Source organism: Pantherophis guttatus, chromosome 3, assembly GCF_059756535.1.
Source record: "Pantherophis guttatus breed Tessera chromosome 3, ASM5975653v1, whole genome shotgun sequence".
Classification (NCBI taxonomy): Eukaryota; Metazoa; Chordata; class Lepidosauria; order Squamata; family Colubridae; genus Pantherophis; species Pantherophis guttatus.
Window position 1 is genome coordinate 53,030,221 of NC_142065.1, and position 27,455 is coordinate 53,057,675.

At 39.8% G+C, this 27,455-nt stretch overlaps 1 protein-coding gene across 3 annotated transcripts in view; it reads left to right on the plus strand.

Moving 5' to 3' along the window:
- TEAD3 (TEA domain transcription factor 3) overlaps window positions 1-27,455 on the plus strand; it is a 101,454-nt gene that overhangs the window by 51,818 nt on the left and 22,181 nt on the right. For all 3 annotated transcript variants that reach the window (XM_034414721.3, XM_034414723.3, XM_034414722.3), the window contains exon 2: window positions 11,017-11,271. In XM_034414721.3, the coding sequence (XP_034270612.1) occupies window positions 11,136-11,271 (136 nt within the window). In that variant the 5' untranslated portion in view covers window positions 11,017-11,135. The remainder of the gene's footprint in view (window positions 1-11,016; window positions 11,272-27,455) is intronic.

Below are 27,455 nucleotides of genomic sequence, written 5' to 3' on the forward strand. Positions count from 1 at the left end.
CTCCCATATAACACCTCTCCTGCGCGAGCTGCACTGGCTCCCGGTGGTCTTCTGGGTGTGCTTCAAGGTGTTGGTTCTCACCTTTAAAGCGCTCCATGGCTTAGGGCCAGGGTATTTACGAGACCGCCTGCTGCTACCGATAACCTCCCACCGGCCAATACACTCTCACAGAGAGGGCCTCCTCAGGGTGCCGTCGGTCAAGCAATGTCGGCTGGCGGCCCCAGGGGGGAGGGCCTTCTCTGTGGGAGCACCTGCCCTCTGGAACAAGCTACCTCCCGGAATACAGCTGATTCTGGATCTCCGCACTTTCCGTTAGGCCTTGAAGACGTTTTTATTTCAGCAAGCCGGCCTGGCCTGAATAGGTTTTAGGGGTTTTTAATTGTATTGCTAGGGGTTTTAAATTGGGGCGGCCGTTTAATTTATGTTTAATTATTTTAACTTTTATATTTCATGTTATTTTAATTCTCGGCTGTTCACCGCCCTGAGTCCCTTCGGGGAGAAGGGCGGGATATAATATATATATATAGTGCAAGGGTGGGCAAATATGGCCCTTTTACTACCTGTGGACTTCAACTCCCAGAATTCCTGAGACAAGCTGTCTCAGGAATTCTGGGAGTTGAAGTCCACATGTGGTAAAAGGGCCACATTTGCCCACCCCTGCAATAGTGCATAGCATGAGGACAGCTTGCACTTCCCAGAGTCCTGTGGCTAGCTGGTCAGATAGACATATCAAATTATGCCTCTGACCTGTAACTTTTTAAATGACAAAATAAAAATATTATTAAATACATAGGTATTATCTAAAGTTTAAGTTATATTTTCTTGTTTTCCTAATCTTCATTACTTTTTGGAACATTCTAGTATGCCTCTCAAAGACTAGTCAGGATCAACATCATGAAAAAAACTTATACTGAAGTGGCTGTCATTGGCATTCGTGTTTTAAGGTACTTAGAAAAATTCTTAGTGGTATGCTTTCAAGTCTGAACTGTTTATAGCTGTTATTAACTGGTTTATACACTGCAGGCATACAATAACATAATTTGGAAGATATGAGGGAAAAAAATCTCTTTAATTTATTTTTTGTCTAGATGTAAATCTGAGCTGATAATGGCACTGCTTTGTATATTTGGATCTTTCATCCTTAGAAATAGTTTGTTTTGGAAAGTGGACAGACTGGCGGATAGAGTTTCATGATCCCTTAACTTAAATGAAAAGAGTTTGTTGGGTGGGGAGGAACATTCCTCCAGCTTCCTACATAGTTAGCTCACTGAAATACAGCAGGCAAAGTTCATCCTATTAATTGATCTCTCTATTAAAGTCTAAAGCAGGGCTGCCAAACTCCTGGCCCACGGGCGTCACATGCTGGCCACGCACACGCGTGGTTTGGTGAAGGAGAAAAAAGTCCCAATATGTCACATGATGTTGCCGTGATGACATGAGTTTGACACCCCTGGTCTAAAGGATGGTATATTAACAGAGAAATGTTATGTGTTGTAACAATGATGAAAGTGGAACAAGAAGCAAGGAGAATGAGAATGAACAGAAAACCTGTGAAGTTTTGTGAAGCTTGGAAGAGACAACTGTGTACAGGACCCTGCTGCAAGGGTTTGGTTATGGAAGAGTGGTGGGTTTCTACTGGTTCGCCCCAGTTCAGGTGAACTGGTAGTGGCAGCAGTGGGAGACTCCGCCCACCCACCCGGCCATCATCACGGACGCTCTGTGCATGCACAGAAGGGCCGCATGTGAGCTCACAGTTCCAAACCGGTACCAAAGGTAAATGGAACCCACTACTGGTTGTACTTAATTGAATTAAGAGATTCAAACCAAATGAACATTTGATTCAGAGAGACCTTCATTAAGAGAAATGTAGGACTATAATCTCCATTTATGTAATTTTTGTTTACTACAGTAGGATACCCATCACCGGTTTAGTAAAGGGGTAAAAAGTCCCGATACATCATGTAACGATGCTGCGATGACACGAGTTTGACACCCCTGTACTACAGTGTTTTTTCAAACCTGGAAGTCTTAAGATGTGTGGACTTCATCTCCCAGAATTCCCAGCCGCATTATGGGAGTTTAAATTTACACATCTTAAAAGTTAACAAGTTTGAAAAACACTGGTTTGCTTCATGTAACAAAAACTCACCCTCATGAGTTCACAGTTGCATCTTCTTATCTACCTTTCCTCCAATACAAGCTTCATTTAGTCCGCCATTTAAGAACAAGTTCTGAACCCAAGATCTGTCCTTAAATTGAATTTGTATGTAAATTGGAACAGTATTGTTGTATAACTAGCATTGTATAATGAACAATCACCATTATGTATTTGAATCATTATGTATTTAATTCAAAATTAGCTGCAATAGGTTGGATCGTCCTTAAATTGGTGCATCCTTAACCTGACATCTTGCTGTATGTTATATTTTTTATTAATAGTTTGGAAATCTCTGAAAAGAAATGTGTGGAATGTACATTTTAGTGTACATACAAATTAAATAGATATACATAAGAGAATGGAATATGAATATTGTATTAAGTGGTCAGTTTCCCTGGGCTGCAATTCCCAGTGGAATAAAATCTAGCATGTCAGAATATTGAAGCTAAGTGAAATGCTGAAAAATTCCTCAGGAGCGGCTGTAGTTTTGCTCTGTATTGATTTAAAAATAGTCAGCATTCTACTGTTGAAACAAAACCCGCCCAGCATTATTAGCTTCCATCTTGGTTTCTGTTGTTGCTTTGTAAAAGTTGGGTGGAGTAGCTGTGGGTTAATCTCTATTAGACTTTTAGTCAAATTCCTGATTTGCCTGCTTGCTAGTACTCTCCCTACAAAAACCAGAAATTTTGGATCAACATTATTGCCCGACAGATACTGTATGTATATTGCCTGACAGAACATACAGTATGTGTTGGGCAATAATGTTGGTCCAAAATTGGTCCAAAGTATCTGTCGGCAATAATGTTGCTACAAATCCAATCATCCATAGCTATCATAATTAGGGGGAATTTGAATCCTGCACACCTGGAAGGTTCTAACACTGGGAAAGACTATTGTACAGAAATTGCAACAAGTTCCAAACTGCTCTGTGATTTTTCTACATGTACCCCTTAATTATAGGAGGAGCTCAACCATTGCTCACTATTCAGAGCACATGCTTTGCAAGAATGATGGTTTATTTGGTGGCATCTCTCATTAAAAGGAAGCTTGCACTTTTGGTTTAGCATTAAGATCTTCCCTTCTGTGGAAGTTTGAAGGTTGAGGTCCTGATTTTTTTAAAACTCATGGAAAAATAGAGGATATGTAGTATATGCATCTAGCATAATGATAATATGATGCTAATTAGACTAATCTTTTGTGCTAGGAACTGTTGGAAAGCTATTAGGAGTCTAATTGGAATTGCTTTGAAGGTTTGGTTAACCTGTCTATTTATTGAGTGTTCAGCGTTAGAAGTCTTTTTCCTAATAGGTGTCATTGCAGTAGGATATATAGTTTTGTAAAGTACAAACAATTCAAGGGCAACAAAACTGTTTTATATTAATAACATTTATTCAGAACTCATTCCACAGATATACTTGGCCTCATACCATTGTGTCACTCAGAGTTAGTTGACTGTAGCTTATTTGGTTGCTTTGATTCCATTAATTAGCCAGAGCAAAGCTGGGATACTATTTGCTCATGTGGAATAATTTACAGAAAGGGATCCATATATATGGACATGTATAATTGTATTTTTTTTTTAGCTCTACAATATTCCCTGATATTGTTCTCCTAACCCCATGAATGAGAAAGGCTTAAACTGGCTTTGGCTATATGGGCATGAAAGTAGTATTTCCCCCCTTATTCTGACACTCTCCAAGGGCAGCCTCAAGTTTGTTAGGCCTTGTTACCTATTATGTTGGAGAGAAGCCATGTTATTACAGTGATTGGTTGCATATGCAATTGAGCAGTGTTTTTCAAACTTGGCAATTTTAAAACATGTGGACTTCAGCTCCCAGAGTTCCTCAGCCATTATTTAAAAAACACTGCAATAGAGGATAGGGATCAGTAAAGGGACAGCACATTTCAAATAGTTTTCTGCCTAGATCTGGATGGGCAGAGAGCATTTCAGTTCAGCATTGGTTAAAAAAAAATTAGAAACTGGGCTTTGTTTTGCTATTACTTTTGTGTTTCAGTGTTTATCATTTTGGTAACTGTTGTGAAATAGGAGAATATGAATATATATTTAATATACATATTCCAAAATAAAATTATGTCATGGGATTTGAGTTGGCAGATAGGAGTAAGCTTAGTGGCAATGCATGTTTCTTAACTGAATATATTTATTACAAATAGTGTATTTGCAAGATACACTGAATAGAGAAGAATAGAATAGAATAGAATAGAATAGAATAGAATAGAATAGAATAGAATAGAATACTTCATTGTCACTTTGTCACTTTGAATATACACTAATCAGCATACATTAAAATGAAATTGTAAAGCTGAATTGTAGTTTGACTTAGCAAAGCATCAAAATATTTAGTAATATAATCTGTATTATTTTTTATTTTAGTATTAATTTGTGTAGCTATGCCTTGTTCTGGGTTGAGAATTGCAAATTTAAAATCCTTCCTCAGCACTCATAATCTCCATATTAAGGCCAGATTTAGCTCTCATCTGACTGATTCTTAGGAGTCATTTCCTAGCAATTGGATATAAAATTTTGGATTAACAGTTTATCTTGCTAATTATCAGCGATAGTGCTTAGAAATATTTCTCTGCTATCTCTGATCTCAACAGGGCAATACAAAATATTCCAAGGAAGAGCTCTCTTACATGAATTGTTGGAAGAAGTTAAATTCTGAGAAGGTAGATCTTCTGAGTCCAGTTTCTACCATCCTCCCATGCTGCCACAATTCTTGAAGTTTACAAAGAAAGGTCCTTCCATTATAATAATAATAATAAAAAAAAAACTAAGCATACAAGTAAAGGTTCAAGGTCTCTCTCCTTCCAATTCCTCTTGATTTCAACAATATCCATAAAGTCAATGCCCCCTTGAATAAATGTCTATGGAGATTTTCACTCATCTGGGTCAGATGAAAAAGCACTCTTGAATAGGACTAAATTCAACTAGAAGATCGTTTCTATGGGAAATAAATGTTTTTGCTATTTTTGTAGAATTGTTTCCAAATTCCACTTATCATGTGGGTCATAGATTTCACTGATCTTTATCAGTCTTCTCCAGCATAGTGGCGTTGGATATATTGGACCATAACTCTCAGAAGTTTCTTTTGGCAGGGCTATGGCCTTGTTGATTGGGAATTCTGAGAGTCACAGGCTGAGTGAAGATGACTTATTCTATGTCTGTGTGACAGAAAGAAAAAGATACCTGCTCTTTAGGATAACAATTGCCATTTCAAATCTGTTGATAATAAAAAAGATTTGAAACATGAACAGATTTCTAAAATTTCTAAAATGTGAAAAGGCATTCTAAAATTAGCAAAGCATCTTTTCACATTTGATTGCTTCCATAGCTCTTCATTATTGATGGTTTTCCTGACTGCCATTGGCATTCCTGAATTTCTGGAAAACCGAAGCAAGGCAGGGAAGATGGTCTTTTGTAAAAATAAGTAATATCATTTTTCTTCATGGTACACTCTTGATTCTGGAGCCAAGAGCAAGATGTTTCAGTGTCCTTCCTCAATGAAGGATGAATCTCAGGTGGGGAACTGCATGAAGTGATCACAGCTTGAGAAAAATTCCTTACTATTTTAATGCCCCTGTTAGAAGATTTCTCAGCAGAGTCAATACTGCCAGCTGGAGTTGCTGGGCATCTGCTCAAGACCCTTTATTGAAATTCCCTGATCTTGTTGCTGTTTCATCCATTGCTTATCCACTCAGTCTCTCTCCCTTTTCTGAACAGCTGAGTAAACTGCAGTTGTAAGAGCCTGGCAAGAGTGCAGCTGTCACTACCAGTGCCCTTCCCTAACTTGCCTTCTTCCTCTGGGCAGTAGTAAGAATTGAGCTCAGAGACAGCAAGCAAATGGGCAACAGAGACAGAAAAGAATGTCTTTCTTTGAAAGGATCCAAACATGGAGCCCACCCTTTTGGCTGGTTTCTCCCCTGAGTAGCAATAGAAGTTTCTTGTTGTGCTCCTTATCTAAGATCTGTGATGTCCATCTGTATGGGAGAAAGAGATGGAAAATAAGATGGGGACTATCTAGAAACATAGAAAACTGAGAGCAGAAAAAGACCTAGTGGTCCATTGAGTCTATCCATTGAGCTTTTTTAAAAATTATTTTATTATTTTTATTTATTTATTTTTATTTGGATTATTTTTTAATTTTTGTCAGATGGTGAACATATGTTTATCCCAATAATAATAATAATAATAATAATAATAATAATAATAATAATAATAATAATAATAATAATAATAATAATAATTTTATTTCTATACCGCCCTTCTCCCGAAGGACTCAGAGCGGTGTACAGCCAATTTAAAAACACAGGACACAACAATGATTAAAAATTAAAATAATTAAATAGATTTGGCCGATTTAAAACCCCAAAAATTTAAAATACCCCAATTTAAAATTATTATGTTGATAGCCCTGCCTGGCGGAACAACAGGGTCTTCAGTGCGCAGCGAAACACCCAGAGGTCGGAGATCTTACGTATTTCCAGGGACAGTTCATTCCACAGGGCTGGGGCTCCCACAGAGAAGGCCCTCCCCCTGGGTGTCGCCAGCCAACATAACTTGGCTGATGGCACCTGAGGAGACCCTCTCTGTGGGAACGGACTGGTCGGTGGGAGGCTATTGGTGGCAGAAGATCTCGGTCTCGAAGGTACCCAGGTCCTATGCCATGGAGCGCTTTGAAGGTGGTAACCAACACCTTGAATCGCACCCGGAAGACCACTGGGAGCCAGTGCAGCTCGCGCAGGAGGGGTGTCACGCGGGCACAATGAGTTGCACCCATAACCACCCGCGCGGCCGCATTCTGGACCAGTTGGAGCCTCCGAGTGCTCTTCAAGGGGAGCCCCATGTAGAGAGCATTACAATAGTCCAGCCAGGAGGTGACAAGGGCATGAGTGACCGTGCGCAAGGCGTCCCGGTCCAGAAAGGGTTGCAACTGGCGGATCAGGTGAACCTGATAAAAGGCCCCCCTGGCCACGGCCATCATATGCTCTTCTAAAGACAGCCGTGCGTCCAGGAGGACACCCAGATAGCGAGCCCTCTCCGTGGGGGGCAAAGATTCACCCCCCAATAGTCAGCGATGGCACCTGCTGACTATATCGGGACGCCGGCAGCCACAGCCACTCGGTCTTGGAAGGGTTGAGTCTGAGCCTGTTCCTCCCCATCCAGACCCGCACGGCCTCCAGGCAGCGAGTCATCACATCAAGAGCATCGTTGGGGTGGTCTGGGGTGGAGATGTACAGCTGAGTATCATCAGCGTACAGATGACACTTCACCCCAAAACCACGGATGATCTCACCCAGCGGCTTCACATAAATGTTGAACAGAAGAGGCGAGAGGACCGACCCTTGTGGCACTCCCCATGCGAGACGCTTCGAGGTCGACCTCTGCCCCCCTGCCAACACGAACTGCGAGCGGTCGGAGAGGAAGGAGGAGAACCACCGCAGAACGGTGCCTCCTATTCCTAACCCTCTCAACTGCTGCAGCATGATACCATGGTCGATGGTATCAAAAGCCGCTGAGAGATCTAATAGGACTAGGACAGAGGAGCAACCCCTGTCTCGAGCCCTCCAGAGATCATCCACCAACGCGACCAATGCCGTTTCTGTGCTGTGCTCCTGCCTGAAGCCCGACTGGTACGGGTCAAGCATGCTCAAACTCATTTACTGATGATTAACCCACTCATTACCTCGGCTGGCAGTTGATTCCAAGCTTTTGTGCAGTAATACTTTCTAACATTACTTTTAAACTTCCATCTTATAAGTTTGAGGTTATGCTCTTGTGTTCTTGATCTTTGCTTAATGTTGAAAATATGTATTGCCTTCTAGAATCTTATTCACACCCTTCATATGTTCAGAGTTGTCAGTTGTGTTGTCCCTTTCCCTTCTGTCCTCCAGGCTGTACATATTCAGTTCCTCCAATATCTCCAGATATGTTTTTGTCCCTCAGTCCATGCACCATTTTTGTTGCCTGTCTCTGGACGTGTTCAATCTTATCAATATTATTTGTATATTTGAGGGGGGAGGGTGAAAGAGACACAGAGGCTGATGTTAAAAAAAAAACAACTTTGCTACATAGCTTTTATCCAAGATTATTAGAGTCAGACCCACCCTTCCTTAATGTCTTCATAGGCTCTTGGAAAGTTGTTCTGTGAGCATACTTTTACATCCGGCTCTTGACATTCTTGTTGCATCCTATGCTGTCAGAATGTTCTCTGAGAGTCTGAGGATCCCTGATTGTTTGGTACAGTTGTGTGCATGTTGCATGGTGTGTATGTGTCAGAGAGGGGACAAGCATAGGAAAGAAACTGAGAGTGAATAAGCATGTGTTGGAGCCTTGTGTGGACTGCAGTCTCCCCTTCACCCCTCCCCTTCTCTTTGGCTAGTTGCTGTAGTTCTGATCTCCTTATTTGGCTAGGCTGTTTCCAAAGAAGGGGTGGGGTGGGGTGGGTGAAAGGGGAGGGGGAAGCAAGAGGGAGATTGGGTGACATCATAGAGCAGCAGAGAAGAGGTTCCTTTAAAAAAAAAAAAAAGGAACATGAAACATTAAGCCAGCCCGTTGTCTCTACAGTTTCTTTAAAAGGAGATATCTGCATTGGACACCTTAGTTGTGTGTTCTCTCCCGGAAGCCTCCTGCCGGAGAAGACACCTCTCTGCTCTCATCACCCCATGAGCAGCTGGTGGTGGTGCTGCAGCCCCCAAACAAGTTATTGCAAAACACCCAGCTGCCTTTGGAGTTGTGTGTAGGAAGAAACCGGCACAATTTCCAGGCTCACAGATACCGCTGAATTGCAAACAGGGTTCTGCAGAATCTTTCTGAAAATTATTTTTAAAAAATAGGGGGGGAAATCTTGTGATTTCTCAGGACTCTCATCATAAGAAAGAACGTATATCCAGTTTTCTCTCCAAATCAATGTCCAACCATTGTCTCAATAGATTATTTCAAATCACTGAGAAACTTATGTATTCCTTCTAAACATTAAAACTATAATGAGACAGTATGGTTTGCCACAAAAACTACTCTATATAATTTAGGAGTAGAATTCAATATTTTTAATCATGTAATTTTGGGTAGTTTTTATCAGCGTAGAAACAAAGTGGGTCTCTGCTTTCCTCTCTGGCTGAGCAATTTCATTTTCTCAAAAGCGCATCAACATGTTCAGTGGCACACAAAAAAATTATCAATTGGACAAAGCAGGATTTACTTCTAAATAAAGCACGCCTTACACCAGGCTGTAAGTAAAATTTATCAGCCTGCTATTGAACAAAATAGTGTTTCTCTGAAAATGGAAATGTGAAAGTAAAAGCTTGGATTTAACTACTCACTACCAGTGCTGAATATTTGAAAAATGTGCATCAAATAATAGATATGGAATAAATATAGAAATGTAAGATACAAAATCCCATTGCTCTAATCCTTTTCTGTTAGAAGTCTGCAGTAGATACAATTGCTGTTTATAATTTTTAAATTCAGAAGGCTTTTTTCTTTCTTCAATTTTTTTTTTTTTTTGGTATAACACATAAAAGATCCTTAAGAGCTGTTCACTGTAACAAATCGTTTTTTATCTCTTCGTTCCTTTCTGCATCTTCTGAAAAACATTTGTCTGAGACTCATCCGAATTGTCTGAAGGAGGAAATTGACCAAAGTTAAATTTAAATACCTCTGTAATAAAGCAATGTATTTTTGACCAATTCCCTCTTCCCGACTCAATCACATTCAAGAAGGCTTCATAATTTCGGGGTTGAGAGGATTACATTAAAAGAAGTATAAGAAAATATCCTTCCAACCACATAGTCTTTAGTGTTTTTGTCAGTATTTAATAGATACTTCTGATTCAGTTCTAAGAAAGGTGTATTTTTTAATACACTGTATTAATTTTATCTTTTGTAATGTTATGTTCCATCTAAAAGTTTTACTTACACAATTTTTAAACATTTTACATGCTTTAGGCAGTATAGTTTCAATGAAATACTTCCACTGCCTAATTAAAATTACACAGATAAAAAAATCAAAATAAAATGAAGGCACTAAAAACTGTTAATATAATATTTTTATTACAATCTATGCATTACAGATTATTACAACACACAAAAATGATAGTTTTGATGTTCAACTTGATGAACATTAAATCCTTGATTGGATTGTTTGATTTGTCTTAATTCATTATGTTATCAATTAATTTTATAACACAGTGTTTTTCTTAAACAAAAGTATATTGTGCTGATGAAAATATTTCCAAACCACATCACTGTTAAAAATGTTTAGTGGCTTTCTCCAATAGTCACAGTATAGTTCATCATGATGGAATGGATTTAGATTTGAATATTTGTTTCTTAATGTAAACAAAAGTACAACCAAGATAATTAGAAAATAATTTAAATTATTATTTCTTAAAGATCATATTCCCTGTGTTTGCTACATGTTATGTGGAAGTGGGACAATGGTACATATGGGAGGGATTAAATTTCTGATACAATTTTGTTAGAAGTTCTATTGCTTAAATAGGTTTTTGAGCCAGAGCTATTTAAATATTCAATATATATGAGAAAATACCTTTTGGTTTTTTGGATAAGTGTTAAACAAGGCAGGGGATATATAAAAGCATTGAAACATTGCTACAATTATGGCCAACAAATGTATAATAGTTAGGACATCAGCTGTAAAAGTGTTTAATGTATATGTTTAAAAATACTTACTATGAAACAAAAGTTTAAATTCGGGTCTTCACCCATACTGATGTTTATGTGATTCGAAATTTGTTTTTAACTTCAATCTGGAGGTTAAGATTCCATCTATGCTCAATAGCAGTTCATTAATCAACCCTCTTTGCTTGTTTTAGGCTGACGAATTGCCTTTTGGGGCTCAGGGTCAGAGCCCAGAGCAGCCATCACAATAGCGTCCAACAGCTGGAACACCAGCGGCAGCCCTGGGGAGGGGCGAGAAGATGGACAAGAGGGAATGGACAAAAGTCTGGACAATGATGCCGAAGGAGTGTGGAGTCCAGACATTGAACAGAGCTTCCAGGAGGCACTGGCAATATATCCGCCCTGTGGTCGGCGGAAGATTATCCTCTCAGATGAAGGCAAAATGTATGGTGAGTGAGATTTGGTTTTATGACTTACGTAATAAAAGCTGGATTTCAGACAAGACCCAAGGGCAATAGCTTGATAGATTTTATTTACTATTCAATTAAGCATACTTATCTCCCATCTTCCTTCAAAAAAGTCAACAAGATATACCTATGCCACCCCCTCCTTCTATACTCACAACCATCATAGTTGAATAGTGGTTTTTTGAATTTATTTTCAGAAGCGTACATGCTGCTCCAAAATGCTTCTTTGTGGAATGCAATTCCAAAAGCTAGCATGTAGATTAAAAAGTACAGTGACAAAATATAGTGATAGGTAATAAATTATACATAACAGGTTAAAAATGTAGTACAGAGACAACCAGCAATAATCACTCTAGCCCCTCATCTCTAAGAGAAACTATCTTCTGAGGAGCTTGATGCCTGAGCAAGGATTTGCATTTTTCTAAATTTAATCTGAAACACAGTGGCTAAAGTTTAGAAAGAAAAGAAAGAAGGGGCTATATTTATCCAGGAAGTACACTGATTTAATTAAATAGGACAGCCAACCATTGTAGTCTAATAATCCAGTACATAGTAAGGTGGATCTGGATATTAACTTGAAAAAGTAGAAAATTAGGTATAGATAGTTCTTGACTTAAAATTGGGAACAGAATCTCAGTCGCTGAGTGAAGCTGTCATTAAGTAAAATGCCCACATGACAGTATCATCCAATGAGCACAATCCCAGCACTCCCAATTGTGGTAGTTAAGCAGTCTTTTAGGTTGTTAAACGGATGGCGCAAACAGATCTTCAGAGGAGTTCCCCTCCACACACGGAAGGGAGCTAAACTCTTCAGGCAGCTCTTTTGCTCCATCCGCTTAACAACCTAAAAGACTGCTTAACTACCGCAATTGGAAGTGCTGGGATTGTGCTCATTGAATGATACTGTCATGTAGGCAAACAGAACTCCTGATTTTGGGGATCTGATCTCCATTTCTGTAGCCTGTCAAAGGAGTTCCCCTCCACTCGGCAGGCAGCCCTTTTGCTCTCAAAGGCCTGTCTGGGATGGGTGGGGAATTACAGCTCTGTGGCGCTGAGTTTCTAGGGAAGCAACAGAGAAATTTGCCAATGCCAATCGCATGATCACAAGGTGCTTGGTTACCAGTCAGTCATAAGTACAAACAGGTTGCCAAGCACCTAGATTGCAATTGTGTGAGTGGAATTTTGCAAAGTTCAGAATAGCTTTATGGGCTATAAATGAAGAGTCATAAGCCAAGGACTACCTTTGTCTTTGTCATGCAATGAAACTTGCAGGCTGCAGAAGGATAACTTTTGCAGAAAATCTATTTGTCAGATATTGTAAAGTTCTCCTTGAATTTGATAGTTTTATCTGTGGTATTAGCTTCAGTGCTACCTTAATCTGGCACAATAACCATCCTTTTACCACGAGTCTGTGTTAAAACATCATAAAAGTTCACCGTTGTGTAATGAGATAGTAGGGATTTGCCTTTTATAAACATTCTGAAGTTTAAAGCATTTACTCCTAATGTGCAGACCTCGAAAACAAAAAATGGGATTTTGCTCCTGGCCCTTTAATTGGCTGCTTTCTGGATTACTGGGCCCTTGATATATTTTATCTCCCTGGTCAGTGGGGGTTGTAGTGAGGACAATGGACTTCCAGAAGCCATATTGTGAAGGGCTTATGGCTTGTGGGGGTGGTCATATTGAAGTGAATAAACAGAGTGCTGAACTCTTCTTTGCTGGATCCGTGACTCATATTTCCTTTGTAGTTCCCTTAAACTATATATCCCTCCCACTCCCTTATGCCTCACCTCTTTTCTCCCTCCCACTCTTCTTTCTGCCTGACTTGATGAACTGGTTTGGGAAGTTCATTCCTGTCAAAGGAAGATTGATTTTTGTCTGCTTGAGGATCCCACATACCTGCCTTTGGGTGTGAAAGGTGGTATATCTGGCCTCTAATGCAGGTCACAAACAAAACACCACATTCTTTCCAAGGTCTGCTCACTACCCATTTACAGTACCTGTATTTGAATTTTCTTTGTTGCCACATCTGTGTTTTTCTTGCTTCTAACTATGGAGCAGATTTGAATTACCATTTAAAACTCAGTAAGGAATGGGCTACAATTTTTTTTCCAAGGGGAATTGCCTCTTCCATCTTGATTTTTTTTTTTTTTATCGATCTAATAAATGTGTCTTAAGTTAAAACAGTGTTTCTCAACCTTGGAAGCTTGAAGATGGGTGGACTTCAACTCCCAGAATCCCCCAGCCAGCACTGCTGGCTAGGGGATTCTGGGAGTTGAAGTCCACCCATCTTCAAGCTACCAAGGTTGAAAAACACTGAGTTAAAACAACCAAATGTTTTCTAAAATCTTAAAGCAGAGTTCTCCAGGCTAACGAATGGGATTCTGGAAGGGGAAATCTGTAACTTCAGTAGGGCATCCAGTCTACTCAGAAAGGCTGCTGTAAAGGCTAACTCATTGATTGTGGCCAGGCCCTGAGATAAGGCGGCTATGTTTGTTTACTCCAATAACATGCAAATCTTAAACCTATTCAAAATGCTATAAAAAACTTACGTGGTTGTGTTTTCTTTTTGATGCGTACATATTATGCAGGAAATCACAAACTCCCATGTCTCAAAATAGTACGCCTCATAAAGATAGGACTTCATTTTTGTTGGGCCATGCCCCTCATTAGAACCAACACTAACTTCAAAGTGGTTTGGCTTCCACAGTGGGGGAATGATAATATTTTATCAATTACTCTTGTGACATGATAGTATGAGGCATAACACATAAGACATCAACATGAGACATTTGTAACATGAAAGACAGCCAAACATATCTTTTATACTATGAAACAGAGCACTCAGAATCTGAAACTCCCTACATTCACTTTTTTTTAAAAGCTGGTGTTGAAAAAAATTACAATATTTTGCCTAGATCTTTTATTGTCATTGGTTAATTCTTCATATGTAATCCATAAAATTTTGAAAACTTAAAAAAAGAGGAAGAGGAAAATGAAGCTCCCCCATTTTGATTTGGTTTGAATGTAAAAAATTGATATACTTCCATATCCTAAATTTACTTATTGGAACTGTTTTTGAATGAACTGATTTCCCTTTGTACTGGTATCTGGTTTTTCTTTCTCTGGAAGGCTTTAATCCTGGATACATCTGAACTACATCCTATACAATAAAGTATAAACAATCATTGCATTGCTCCTTCCCACTTATCTGTTCTACCGTGTTCCTTTTGTGATGTCATAATCCTACGCTTGTGACCTCAAAGAAATATTTCCATGGGAATGATTGTTCTGTTAGCAAACACCAAGTTAATAATCTTGCCAAATGAATCAGGGATAGGGAGGTAACTGCCTGTTGCTTTAAGCACAACATTGTTTTCGTCAAAGCCTGCTTAATTGAGCTTGTTTAAGTCAAGGTCTGAGCTTCCTTAAGCATAACAATGTTTTTTTTTCTCTGATAATGCAAGCTTATTTAGTCCTTAATTTGGGGATAGGAGATAAGCAGCTATGAGTTAAAAGATCATATGAAAATGGGTACATATATTTTTCCCTATTTTTATGGTACTTCCAGAATCTAAGATGTATCTCTTTTACCTTACCTTTACAGCATAGATGAGGCCATGTTACATTAATCTTTCCTTTATGAATGGAAGGGCAATTGCCAATTTCTTGGGAAGGACTTACCCAGATGGGATCATTTAATGGGACCACCCAGATGGGGTCAGTATTCCAGGCCACTCTTCAACTAGGTAGTTGGTTGGGATGCTGATATGAAATATGGCTGCTGAAAATGATTTGGCAAAAGTCGGGTGCTTACTTAACTCTCCCTTTATATTAAGTTACACTGTAGGTTGTTATTCTAATGGTTATTTCATAAGCATGATGAGGGCTTCCATACTGCGATTACCCTACTGATGACCATTATATAGTAACTGTAACTATTTGTTGCTTTGAAGTTGTCTATCCAGATCTGTTAATCCTCTAAAAGTAAAAATGCTATTACATGAAAAGCCTGTCCCTAAATGGGCTGTAGATTTCCATGTTGCAGAAATTAATCAGGTTGCAAACATACTTCGTTTTATTTCATTTGCTTGTAAGGCCAACTAAAGACATTGGTTAGATACCTGGCCCGGGTATTTCTTTTAATGACTTATTTTTCTGATTGAAGTACTCCTGCTTTGCATCATTCTGTAATTAAGAAGAGAGACTGGAAAAGAAACTGGACCTTTCTATTTCATACTAAGATAAACTTAAGAAGCTGCTACATTGCACCTTAGCTTCCTTTAGTCAACTCCTCTGTACACAATTTAGCAGGACCACACACTCTGAGAGCTCTTGAAAGGAATGGAAGATTTCTGAACAGACATTTTAAAAAAGATTTCTCCAGAAATATCTGGAGTACTGCTGGGAAGTTTGCCCTTTGTTCTTCAAACCCAAGCGTACAAACTGGTTTTTCCAGCCACTTAGAGGCATCTGGAAATCACTTAAAGAAACAGCAACCCTGCTCTACCTTTGCTTTTCTAACTTGACAACTTAAGAACTGGTATTTTAGATTTTGCTTCATACTAACTCCTTTTTTTTTTTAACTCAGTAGCACTTTAGTCCATACTTTGCTTGCGATAAGTAGAATGGAGTCATGCTTTCTTGTTGGATACCCTCCGAGAATATTTGGAGGAAGGAACTACTCAATTAATACGCTTATCTTTTTATGTAAGATGGGAGAAGATGCCTGATTAATGGGCTCCATCCTGTTTCTTTAAGCCCTGTTCTGTTTGCCAGAGGCTACCTTGGAAGAGGGTCCCTAATCTCTTTGATTAGAAGGAAGCTTGAAGCACTAGATCATGGGTGTCAAACTCGCAGCATCACGTTGCCATCACATGATGTTTCTTGATGTTTCCCCCATTCACAGAGCTGGGGTGGCCGTGGCCTGCGTGTGACATATCCGGCCCGCAGGCTGCCAGTTTGATATCCCTGCACTATAGATACTCTGTTAAGTATTCTGATAAGGTTCTCAGATATGGCCTTGGGTACTGCGCTGCTCAGTGGTGAAATCTAAAATTTGTTACTACCGGTTCTGTGGGCGTGGCTTGGCGGGGGGGGGGGTTAATGTGACTGGGTGGGCGTGGTCAATTTTTTTTTTTACTTTTAAAACCATTTTTTACATGTAAAACCATGTAAAAAAATGCTTTCAAAAGGCTCTGATGATCCCAGCTGAGTTGCCTGATCGTCAGAGGGTTTTTTAAAAATCCTCTGCCGATTAGGCAACTCAGCTAGGATCATCAGAGCCATTTAAAAGAAAAAAACTTTTTTTCTTTTAAATGGCTCTGACAATCCAAGCTGAGTTGCCTGATTAGCAGGCAACTCAGCTTGGATCGTCAGACCTGGGATCATCAGAGCTTGGATCGTCAGAGGCATTTAAAAGAAAAAAAGCCTCTGATGATTGCGTGGCTCAGCTGGGCATGGGGAGCGGGGGCAGGGATTTTTGCTACCAGTTCTTCGAACTGCCGCCGCCATCGCTGCCTACTCGCCCGAGCCGGTCCGAACCCGGAGCATTTCACCCCTGGCGCTGCTCCTTTGTAGCAAGTAGACTGCAGTGCTGTTTTGAACAATGTGGGTTGTAATAACAATAGTGGCAGCACCAATTGCTGAGGTACTGACTAAAATGGGTTTGAGGATTTCTGTCCATCAAATTTTATGCTTAGCTTTGATTTATATGGCAGTAGTGGTTGTCAGTTTGAGGAAGACTAAACACGTCAGAAGCTGTTAGCTTACTCTGCAAATGTTTTTGGATAACAAAGTTGCATATTAGTCATCAGAATCTCTTGCACCCTTCCAGTTTAATGACAGATTGGCTAATGGACTAAAAGTGCTCTTTAAAAAATAAATGCCTTATAGTTTTGTCTTTACTCTTCCATTGTTGTGAGAGAAACCTTTGGCACAATAGGCCTGGGTCAGGCATCCATGAGGAGATCTCCTCTCTGGATCTATTCCTTGAAACAGATCCAATCACTCAAAGAATGGTTACTTTGAGACAATCCAAGATCTTCTAGAGGTTTTGTGTGTGTTTGTGTGTCCAGAGGTCTATTCCACCAGAATAGAGTCCTGGGCACACAGAGACATCTAGAAGATCTTGGCTTCACCAGAAAAGACTTCTTCTTTACTCTGCAGAAGTAGCTTCTTGACACACAAATGAATGGGAAGTAGATTTTAGGAATGCCTTGAAGTAGTCATGCAAAGCAAACAGGCTGCAGCTACTTCTCACTTCTGTGTAGAGCACAGGTGTTAAACTCGTAGCGTCATATCACTGTCATGTGACTTTTGTGACGTTTGTCCACTTCGTGGAGCTGGGGTGGGCGTGGCCTGTGCATGATGCATCCGGCCTGTGGACCTCCAGTTTGACACCTTTGGTACAGAGGATTTTGAAAGATGCTTTGCACAATGGCTCATAAATCATTTTCACAGGCCTGGTATATTGTCATTTTCTGAACTGCTTCACGTGCTAATTTATTAATACTTGGATTTTAAGAAACAGAAGTTCCTCTTTTTTTTAAAAAAAAGGGGGTAGATGCAGATAAAACTTCCTCAAGATAAGGAAACAGTATGCAATTTAGTATCAGTTTATCAGGTGTATAAAATAGGCTTATTGGGCATTATGCTATGAAGATAATTAATTGTCTTTATGTTTTGTGTGCTACTTATTCACATGCAAGTAATAATAAATATGGAACAACAATCAATGCACAATTTCACATGCTTTCACAAGAAACAGTTCATTTCACATTTTAATTTCTGAGCATGAGAGTACATGAAGATATTTCATATAATACCTGTGGCCCAGTAATCAATTGCAGTCTTTCTTGAAATAAAATAAATGCATAGCAAAAGTGTCAGCTAAGTCAGAGGTCCCCAACCTGCTTGTTGTGGCCTACTACCAGGCTGCAGTCTATTCACCAGTGGGCTGTTTGAGGAGGTGGCTGGAGTGCGCGCAGGCATGCGTGCGCTCAGCCCCATTCGCATGAGCATCACAGGCACTTGGCACCCCATTTATGCGAGAATCGCGGACACTCTTGACCTATTCGCATGAGGCACTCAGGTCCTCAGTCGCACGAGCGTCGCAGGCTCTCAACCCTACTTGCGCAAAGAACGGGTGCTTGTGGACATGCATACAGGTGCCCACCCCTCCCACAAAACCATCCCATCCAGGCCGTCCACAAAACCCCTCCCACTAAACTATCCCACCTCCAGGCCGCCAACCTAGAAAGGTTGGGGAACTCTGACCTAAATCACATAAATTGTTGCTGAGCCTTAGTTCACATGTTATATTTCTAGATGTCATGTAGCAAGGAATATTGTAACTGATCAGATGAAGAAAAGAAGTTATGTGAAACTAGAAATAATATTTCATTTTTCAAGAGATGATTCAGTGCATTCTAGAACTGTATTTTCATATGAAGAAACATATAGGGCAGGTGATCATGTTTTAGAGTGTGTGCCAATGCATCATAGGCATGTAATCTCTGCCTAAATAACCATGGATTGTTCTGGAATATCCTCTAGTGGTGCTGTAGCGTGAATTCCTTTCTATGGGAAGTGTACACTAGGCTCTGCAAACAATAAGCTGGGTGTACTTCTATAATAATTGTAAATAGAATATCTAACCTTGCATATCAGCATGCCAATCTTGAGTATTTTGTCCATTACCAAAACAAAAACAAAAACAAAAAAACCCCATTTGCACTTGGATGTTCTCAGCAAAGCCACCCTGCAGCAATTCCAACCAAGCCCATGTTGCTTGTTGGAGATACACAGAACTGTGCGCTGAACACCTAACAATTGACTGGTAAAACTTTATATGATGCTGTTCTTGGAAAACCACTCTTAGCTGTAGAGAGATTGAACTTGGTGAGACGTTTCCTTCCATAACTTTCTAGCCATGGGTGGGTCCGAAGGGCAAGTTGGAGAGTGGGCTTCTGCAGAATCATAGACAGCTTTATTCAGGGCAGATGCTAGAAGTAGGATGCCTCAGGAATCACACTATCACACAGACCACTATCTAAACACCTACGATAAATGGCTCATACTTGGCTAAAGGGTTAAAGGGTGGGCCAGCTATTGACACAGGAACTGATCTCCCAGCTGCTGTGAGGAGTGACCGAGGGGAAGGAGGGAGAGCTGCTGACCTGTGGTAACCTGGAGCCCTTGAACGGTGGCCAGTGTGCAAGTGTAGGGAGAGAGTCTGGGCCGTGTATGGCAAGGGGCATTTCTTTCTCCTCTGGTGGGGCAGAGAGCTTAGGTAGCTCACAGGAAACTAGCTCTGCACTTGACTTGCCCCAGACAGCAGGTGTAACTTGAGTTGTGCACCACCAAGGCTGGTATGCTACTAAAGGCTGATTGGCTGGAAGGCTGCCCCACTAGGTTATTTTTAACAGAGCTGTCCAACTGGTTCACATGGTGGTGTCAGGGAAGAGGAATTTGCGGAATGTAGTAATTTGGAGGAGGACGTGCCCTCCGAGAGGGAATGGCACAGCCTCTGGTGAATCACGGGACTGGGACAGCTGAGCAGAGGCAGGCCTGCAGTGTCTGCCTGCCGGTAACTGGAAGAGACAGTTAGCCATGGCAGGTGCCCAGGAAAGGGAAGAGCTGCTCCGACACTTTTTACTATCATCAGCACAATGGATATTAGATAGCCTAGAGAGGGGGAGGATTTCCACAAGGGTGTATTTCTGTGCTTGCAGTCCTATCTTAATACTCTTCCTTTCGAAAAATCCTCTTGATATCTTACTTTAGATCTGCGGAATGCCAAACATTTTTAGATTGTTTACTTTGCAACAATTCCTGTGAGGTATATTATGCTGGTAGATCCACAGCAATTCCAAAAAACATAAAAGTTGTCTGAGGATCACAGTACTTGATTGTTTTAATGAAAAGCAGTCAGTGAAGGCTAGTAGTTAATCAAAAGAGCAGGAAAAGAGAAAATAGTTAATTCCATCCCCTCCAAATGTTTAGTTTCAGTCCAAATCTGGCCAGCAAGTTATTCTCTTCTTCTCTCAACTGAAGGGGGGAATCCTAGCCCTTGGCTCGTTAAGCTATCCCTTCCCTTGCTCTTAACTGTTTCTATTCTTTCAGTTACTGTCTGTTATAGCTATATTTCATTTTTTAAACGGGTGGCTGCAAATGTTTCCCAGGTGACAACCATCGTGTTTCGTATTCACAAATCCCTAAGGCTCAGGAACAATGAGTTAACTTTTCTTTGCAGGACTTCCTGTATCAAATCATGTAATCATGGGCACCTTTTCTCAATAAACCTGGTCAGATTTGATTTGTAAGAAAGTTACATGTGGGTTGGAGGCAGGCATTCATGATAAATGTTCATTCTTTTTATTTGTTAAATATATAAGCTTTTTTTTTTTCCCCACTGAACGAAACTTATCATTTTCAAACTTTCCTAACATAGGGATGAAAGCCACCTGGGTGACCTTGGGCCAGTCACTCTCTCAGCCCAACTCAGTGTGGAAACTGAGTGTTTCCCCAGTGTTGTGAAGAAAATAGGAGGAGAAAAGTGTGTTGGATATGTTCAGCACCTTGAGTTTTTTGTAAAAATAACGAAGGCCGGAAATCAACAATTTACATTCCGTCATTTCTGATATCCTGTAGCAACTTAAACTAACCTATTTCCAATGGGGTCCTTAGTGGTCCCATCTGAAGATGTTCAGAGGAGGGAATCAAATACGAAAAGATAGAACCATGAAATAAATGCATTGAATCTTTCTTAAGTCACACATATTTAAAGAAATTAGGATTCAGTGCATAGCAGTGTAGAACATAGTTTTAATTCAAAGATGTTAACTTTGATCAGGGACAAGGTTTATCAAGAAACATCATGGTTTGGATTAATAAGAGTTCTAAAGAAATGGTCCTTCTGGTATTAGGATGTTAATGGTTGTGAAAGAACAGACAAGAAGAGAGACTTTGAGACTCGGTGTATCGTTTTTCTTATGCTGCATAATCCCTGTAGTGTTCTTAAACTACATATTTTAGAGCACATATTCCCTTCAACTAAAGGAGATAGCAGGCATTCTGCTTTAAAATATTTTGTTTCCTTTATCCAGGATTTTAGGTCTTTTTCCTTATTGCCTCTTGATTAACATTTCCTATACTGAAAATCTCATCCTGTGACATTTTTGTAGTGTTTTTCACTGTGACAGTGAATCCTTTAAAAAGTACAGAAAGTAATAAATATTACATCTATTCTTCCTTTCAAATAGTTGTTTGCTTCTACATTTGAATTGTTCTCTCTTATGCCAGTTCTCCTGCATATTCCAAATACAGTACAGAGTATGCAGTTCAGTCCTTTAACAGAAGGTGAATAATACGGGAGCTCTGAAGGAATAATCGGAAGATGCTGATTATTCTGTCATTCTATATTCCAGCACCTATCAGCTGAGGCAAGCAAAGTATGTTACCTATAACCATGGTGGCACAGTGATTAGAATGCAGTATTGCAGGCTAATTCTGCGGACTGCCAACTGCCAGCAGTTCAGCAGTTTGATTCTCACAGGCTCAAGGTTGACTCAGCCTTCCATCCTTCCAAGGTCAGTAAAAGGAGGTCCCAGATTGTTGGTGGCAAAGCCGCTTAGATAGGGCTATAAAGCAGTATATAAGTCTTAAATGCTATTGTTATTGCTATAGAAGGACCCCTTCTGTGTATATGATCAGTAGTAAATGATCATCAGTAGATGATCAGTAGATAATCATCAGTGGAAGAGCAACAAAAACGAGTAGGGGACTGGAGGCTAAAACAAATATAAAGAACGGTTGCTGGAATTGAAATAGTTTAATGAAAAGAAGGACCAGGAATGAGTGACATGATAGCAGCGTTCCAATATCTCAGAGGTTGCCACAAAGTACAGGGAGTCAACCTATTCTCCAAAGCACCTGAAGGCAAGACAAGAAGCAATGGATGGAAACTAATCAAGGAGAGAACAAATTTCCTGACAGTTAGAACAATTAATCAGTGGAACAACTTGCCTCCAGAAGTTGTGGGTGCTCCAACACTGGTGGTTTTTAAGAAGAGATTTGACTACAATTTGTCTGAAATGGTATAGGGCTTCCTGCCTGAAAAGGGGGTTGGACTAGAAGACCTCCAAGGTCCCTTCCAACTCTTTTATTCTGTTAGTCTCTTTTTGGTGAGTTGGCTCCTACATTCCAAGGGTCACTTCTCTTGTAATTCTGAAGCTTATCTATGCGCTGAACTTAGTCAGTGGATGAGAATGAAACATCATTTGTATTAGAGTACATCTTATTACAGCTACTGAGGCATTTTATTATCTTTTGCTGATTGTTTTCCAATATCTGAATAATGCTACAATTGTAACTAGAAGTCTCATAATAATCAGATCTGTTTGCCCCTCACTACCTTCATATCTAGTGAAATGGTCAATCATTTTGCATGTCTTGATCTTTATTAAGATTGAAGATGGGTGTGTTTGTGTGTCTGTGTGTATTTGGCTATGTACCAGGAACACAAAGATATCTTATTTTTCAAGAAGTACAAGTGCAAATCTCAGTTTACTTTTGCTGCTGTTCTGGCAAATCAGGAAGCTACGAAATAGGAAATGAGGCAGCAGTAAACTAGGAAATCAATCACAACAGCAGAGAAGTACAGCCTTCTATTTAAACGTCAGTTCAGTTCTCGGTTTTACTGACAATGTCAGCTTCATTTCCTTCCTTTCAATCTTTAACTCAGAAGTTACATCTTGACCATGACATTCGAGAGTCTTCTTTAACCTTTCGGCAGTGGTGAAATGTAAAATTTGTTACTACCGGTTCTGTGGGCGTGGCTTGGTGGTGGTGGGGTAATGTGACTGAGTGGGCGTGGCCAACTTTTTTTAAACTTTTAAAACCATTTTTTCTACAACCTCTTTGGCCGAAGAGGTTGTTAAAAAATGCTTTTAAAAGCCTCTGACGATTCCAGTTGAGTTGCCTGATTGTCAGAGGCTTTTTTTTCTTTTAAAAGCCTCTGACGATCCCAGCTGAATTGCCTGATTGTCAGAGGCTTTTTTTTTCTTTTAAAAGCCTCTGACGATCCCAGCTGAGCCGCGCGATCATCAGAGGCTTTTTTTTTTTTACTTTTAAAAGCATTTTTTTCGGCCGAAGAGGTTGTAGAAAAAATGCTTTTTAATTTTTTTAAAAAAGCCTCTGATGATCGCGCGGCTCAGCTGGGCATGGTGGTGGGGGCAGGGATTTTTGCTACTGGCATTTCACCCCTGCCTTTCGGACATGTTGGATTTTATTCCATCAAGCGGGCTTGGCCTGATCTCTTCCCTTTTTAAATATGTAAATTTTAATCTGTTTTTAAATTATTGGGGTATTTTAATTTGTCTGGGCCAAAAAGTTTAATTTGATTTTATCGGGTTTTTAAATTTTGTGTATTTATGTATTTTATTGTTGGCTGTTCACCGCCCTGAGTCCTTCGGGAGTAGGGCGGTATACAAATCAAATAAATAAATAAATAAAAAATGTCCATAATGTTCAGCCAGCATACTTGTATTGGTTGAGGATAATGGAATAGATAGACTAACATGTTTAGAAGGCTCCACATTGAGAAAGGTTTCAAAGGATGAACAAGGCAGTATGTGCTGGCAGCGCTCTTATAGACAATATCAAAAAATAAATTCTGAGCCAAGAAATTCATCCCACAACTGCCCTGGATGAATTCTGCAGAAAGGAAAAATGCCTTTTTCTTATCTTCTGAAAGTTAGAAATGGGAATGAATAATCCTTTCGTACAGCATGGATGGTCTGTTGAGAAAGGAAGGAAACCATCTCCTTACCAAAAAGTCAATGCAAACTCAGATTTTGGCACATCTATGTTATATAAAATGTAAGACTTTTATAGAATAATAGAACGAGTGGAGGCATATTTTAAAAGAATATTTAAAAGATACCGAAATAGACAGACATGGGATTTCATCTAATATACTGACTTGGCACATTTTTCAGATGTTGAATGTTATAAACCAGGAGGCAAATTTTCCATAAACAAAGTATTAAGTTGCCTAAATCAAAGAAGTTAGAGCATTAGAAAGTCATAAGTTCTTTATCCCAGGTGGTGGGCATGCAGCTCACATTCATGGAAACAATGATTCAGTCAGTACAGGAACTGGACATCCTGAGTCAATTAAAGCACTCCTCCCCTCCCCAAAAAGAAACATTTATTTGATGTACTGTGATGTCAGATCCCACGTGGGTGACAGCCAGTTGAAAGCGATTGTTTGAAAATGTCTGGTTAAAGATCAGCTAGTGAACCTGCGTATGTAGTGTAGGGAAATAAGCAGGGGGGGAAATGCTAGTTGAATGTTACTCAGACAAAGAAGTTGCAACTTGAGATTATTTTACAAAGCTGTTTGTTAGGAAGGCCTCAGCAGCAAGGTGAGCACAACTGAAAAAGAGCAGGAGGGCTTGGAAGTAAGGTGGAAGCCTTATCCAGTTCTGCTGCCTGTATTATTTCACGAGACAAAATGCCCAGTTGCAGATAGACTCAAGGGCAGAAGCAGTACAGTTGTGTTTTCTGAAACTGATGGGTCATGGTAAATGGCTATTTTTAAATAGGTCACACGTGCATTTAAAAATCATAACCTTTTGAACCAGTGCAATTTTCAGATGATAACTTTGGATTGTAAAAATTGCTACAGAATTGCCGTAGCCATACACAGTTGCTTTGCTTATTTCATAGCATAGCTGTGTTTCAGATGTTATCAATGAATATTAGCAGAATTTTTTATGTACCTAGTAAAATATCAAGAAGTTCTGAGAGAACAAATAAAATTAAAGTTAGGCATTTGTTTCATTACTTACTTCATGAACAAAGTAATCTAACATAGTGTGAAAAAGTAATTGCCCTGCTAGTTAGTTGGAAGAGTACATAATTGAAAATTTTCAGGGTTAGCTCTGCCCAAATAAATCTGTGGTTCTCCTTATCGTTGTGGAGTTTTCATTGCACAGATTCCAAGGCAGTTTATGCTAAGTTATTAATGCCTATCAATCTGGAAACTATTTCGAAGTCATTTCTTAAGCTTGGGATTCCAATAATAGTAAGCAATATTGAAATGGAAAATATGTTGGGACAATAGTGAATGTTCCCAAAAGTAACTGTCCTGTCAAAATCACTTAAAAAGTTCAACATAAAATAATCCACAGATCTGCAATCATTTCTTATATTGGCTAAAATTAAGCATTCATGATCTCACAGCCAGAAAAGTACTGAGTAGAAATGGGAAAGTAGCAAAGTGGAAATCATGGCTAACCAGGAAGAACAGTGAAGCTGATCTTAGGTTTGCCAAAAAGTATGTGGATGTTCCAATGGACCTTTGGCGAGATGAATCAAAAGTGGATTTTGGTGGCTATGTGGATGACTATATTTAGCAAAAACAAAACACTGTGATATATTGTAGAAGCTAATATCAAGCCCAGCAATTTTGTGATATGAGCATAACTTTGCTTGTTGAGACCCTGATGACTTGCCATAGTTGAAGGAAGCATGAATTCTGTTAGATAATGCAATTCTTCAGGAGAGAATTAAACCCTTTCTCCTATTAAGTGGGACATGCAGCAAGAAAAAGATCCCAGGTTTACAAGCAACATTATGGAATGGGTGGGGGCGGGAGGGGAATTGTAGTTTTGGAATGGCCAGAGGCAAGTCCAGGTTTAAAACCCCATGGGGTATAATGTCAGGGCCTGAAATAAACAGTTAACCTAGAAAACATCCAAATATGATTGAATCGATACAAGTAATCATGGATGAATGGGTCCAAATTCCTACACAACAATGTGAGGGACTGATAATTACAGGAAGCGTTTGATTGCAGTTATTGCAGCTAAAGTGGTACAACCAGTCATTAAATCCAAGAAGGCAATTCTTTTTTTTTCCCACACTGTCATTTTGCACGTTAGATGGCTTTAGTACTTAATTTCATTTATATCATCAAAAACTATTTGTTCATTTAGATTCCCTTCATATATTAAGAGAACCAACATTAAACTATGATAATATTCAGTGGCAAAAAAAATCAGAAAATGGAAAAGGGGCAAATATTTTTTTCACAGAACTGTACATGTGTAGTACAGTAGAAATACCAGGCTAGGGAATGCTGTGTAAAACTTTGAATAGGTCCCAACAGAAATGTGTATGCATGCGCACAACTCCTAAGGGGGAACCAACTCTTACAATACATGTCGTCCTACTTTGTCTTTCTTTCTCAGCCACTAAATAAAATAGAGCTAGTCTTCTGTTATTTTATTTTATTTTTTATCAATGTCAGGAACTGCATATATCAAGGGATATGCGCTGAGCCGGATGGCTTTTATGATGGTATTGTTACTCCAGTATTCGGTATCATCCTTCTTTTTCCCTCTCACATGGTGCTGTTTGACTGGGCGCAGCACCTGGTCTTGTCTGTAAAAAACTATGGTGGTGGGGAGGGGAGAGAAGAGAAGAGGCATGGTTGAGGGACTGCGATGTGACCTCATTTAAGACTTCTGTCCCCAAGGCTGAAAACCAATGCTTTTCTTGAAAGGAAAACCAAACTCTGGCTTTGCCAGAAAAACCACACTTGCTTCAGCCTTCAGCCTTCTCTGTCTCTCTCTGTTCTAAGTTAGCTGCAAGGGCATTTCAGCCAGCTTTAGCCAATACCATCTGGTCCATCAAAATAAATCTGGCATGCTTCCCCAAACTATTCTTCTTCCATGTTGGGTGGGGGGAGGGAGATGAGGGAAAAGAAAGCTCCCAGCTGCTCTGACGTTTGAATTTAGATTGGCCACAGCTGGCCTGTAAAATGTGGAGCAAAAGCTCTTCTGCTTCAAATTAGGACAAAGAGGAGGTTGGGAAGGGCTCCTTTCAGAAGCCAGTGCCACTTAAAACATCCCAGTAGGTTGCACATCCTGTTGACTGTCGTATATCAGACCTCAAACTCTGAACGTCCATACCTTCGTATTTTACAGCTTTTTTTTTTTTTACATTCTCTTTTCTTCTGTATTATGAAAACTCCATGGAGTCATGCATGGAAGCTAGGAAGGAGGGAGGGATGGTCCAAGCATGCTGTGATAGCTGAATTAAACATGGCAGAATAGGGCAAGACATATTCTGGGTTCCCAGACTGGGCTACAAAT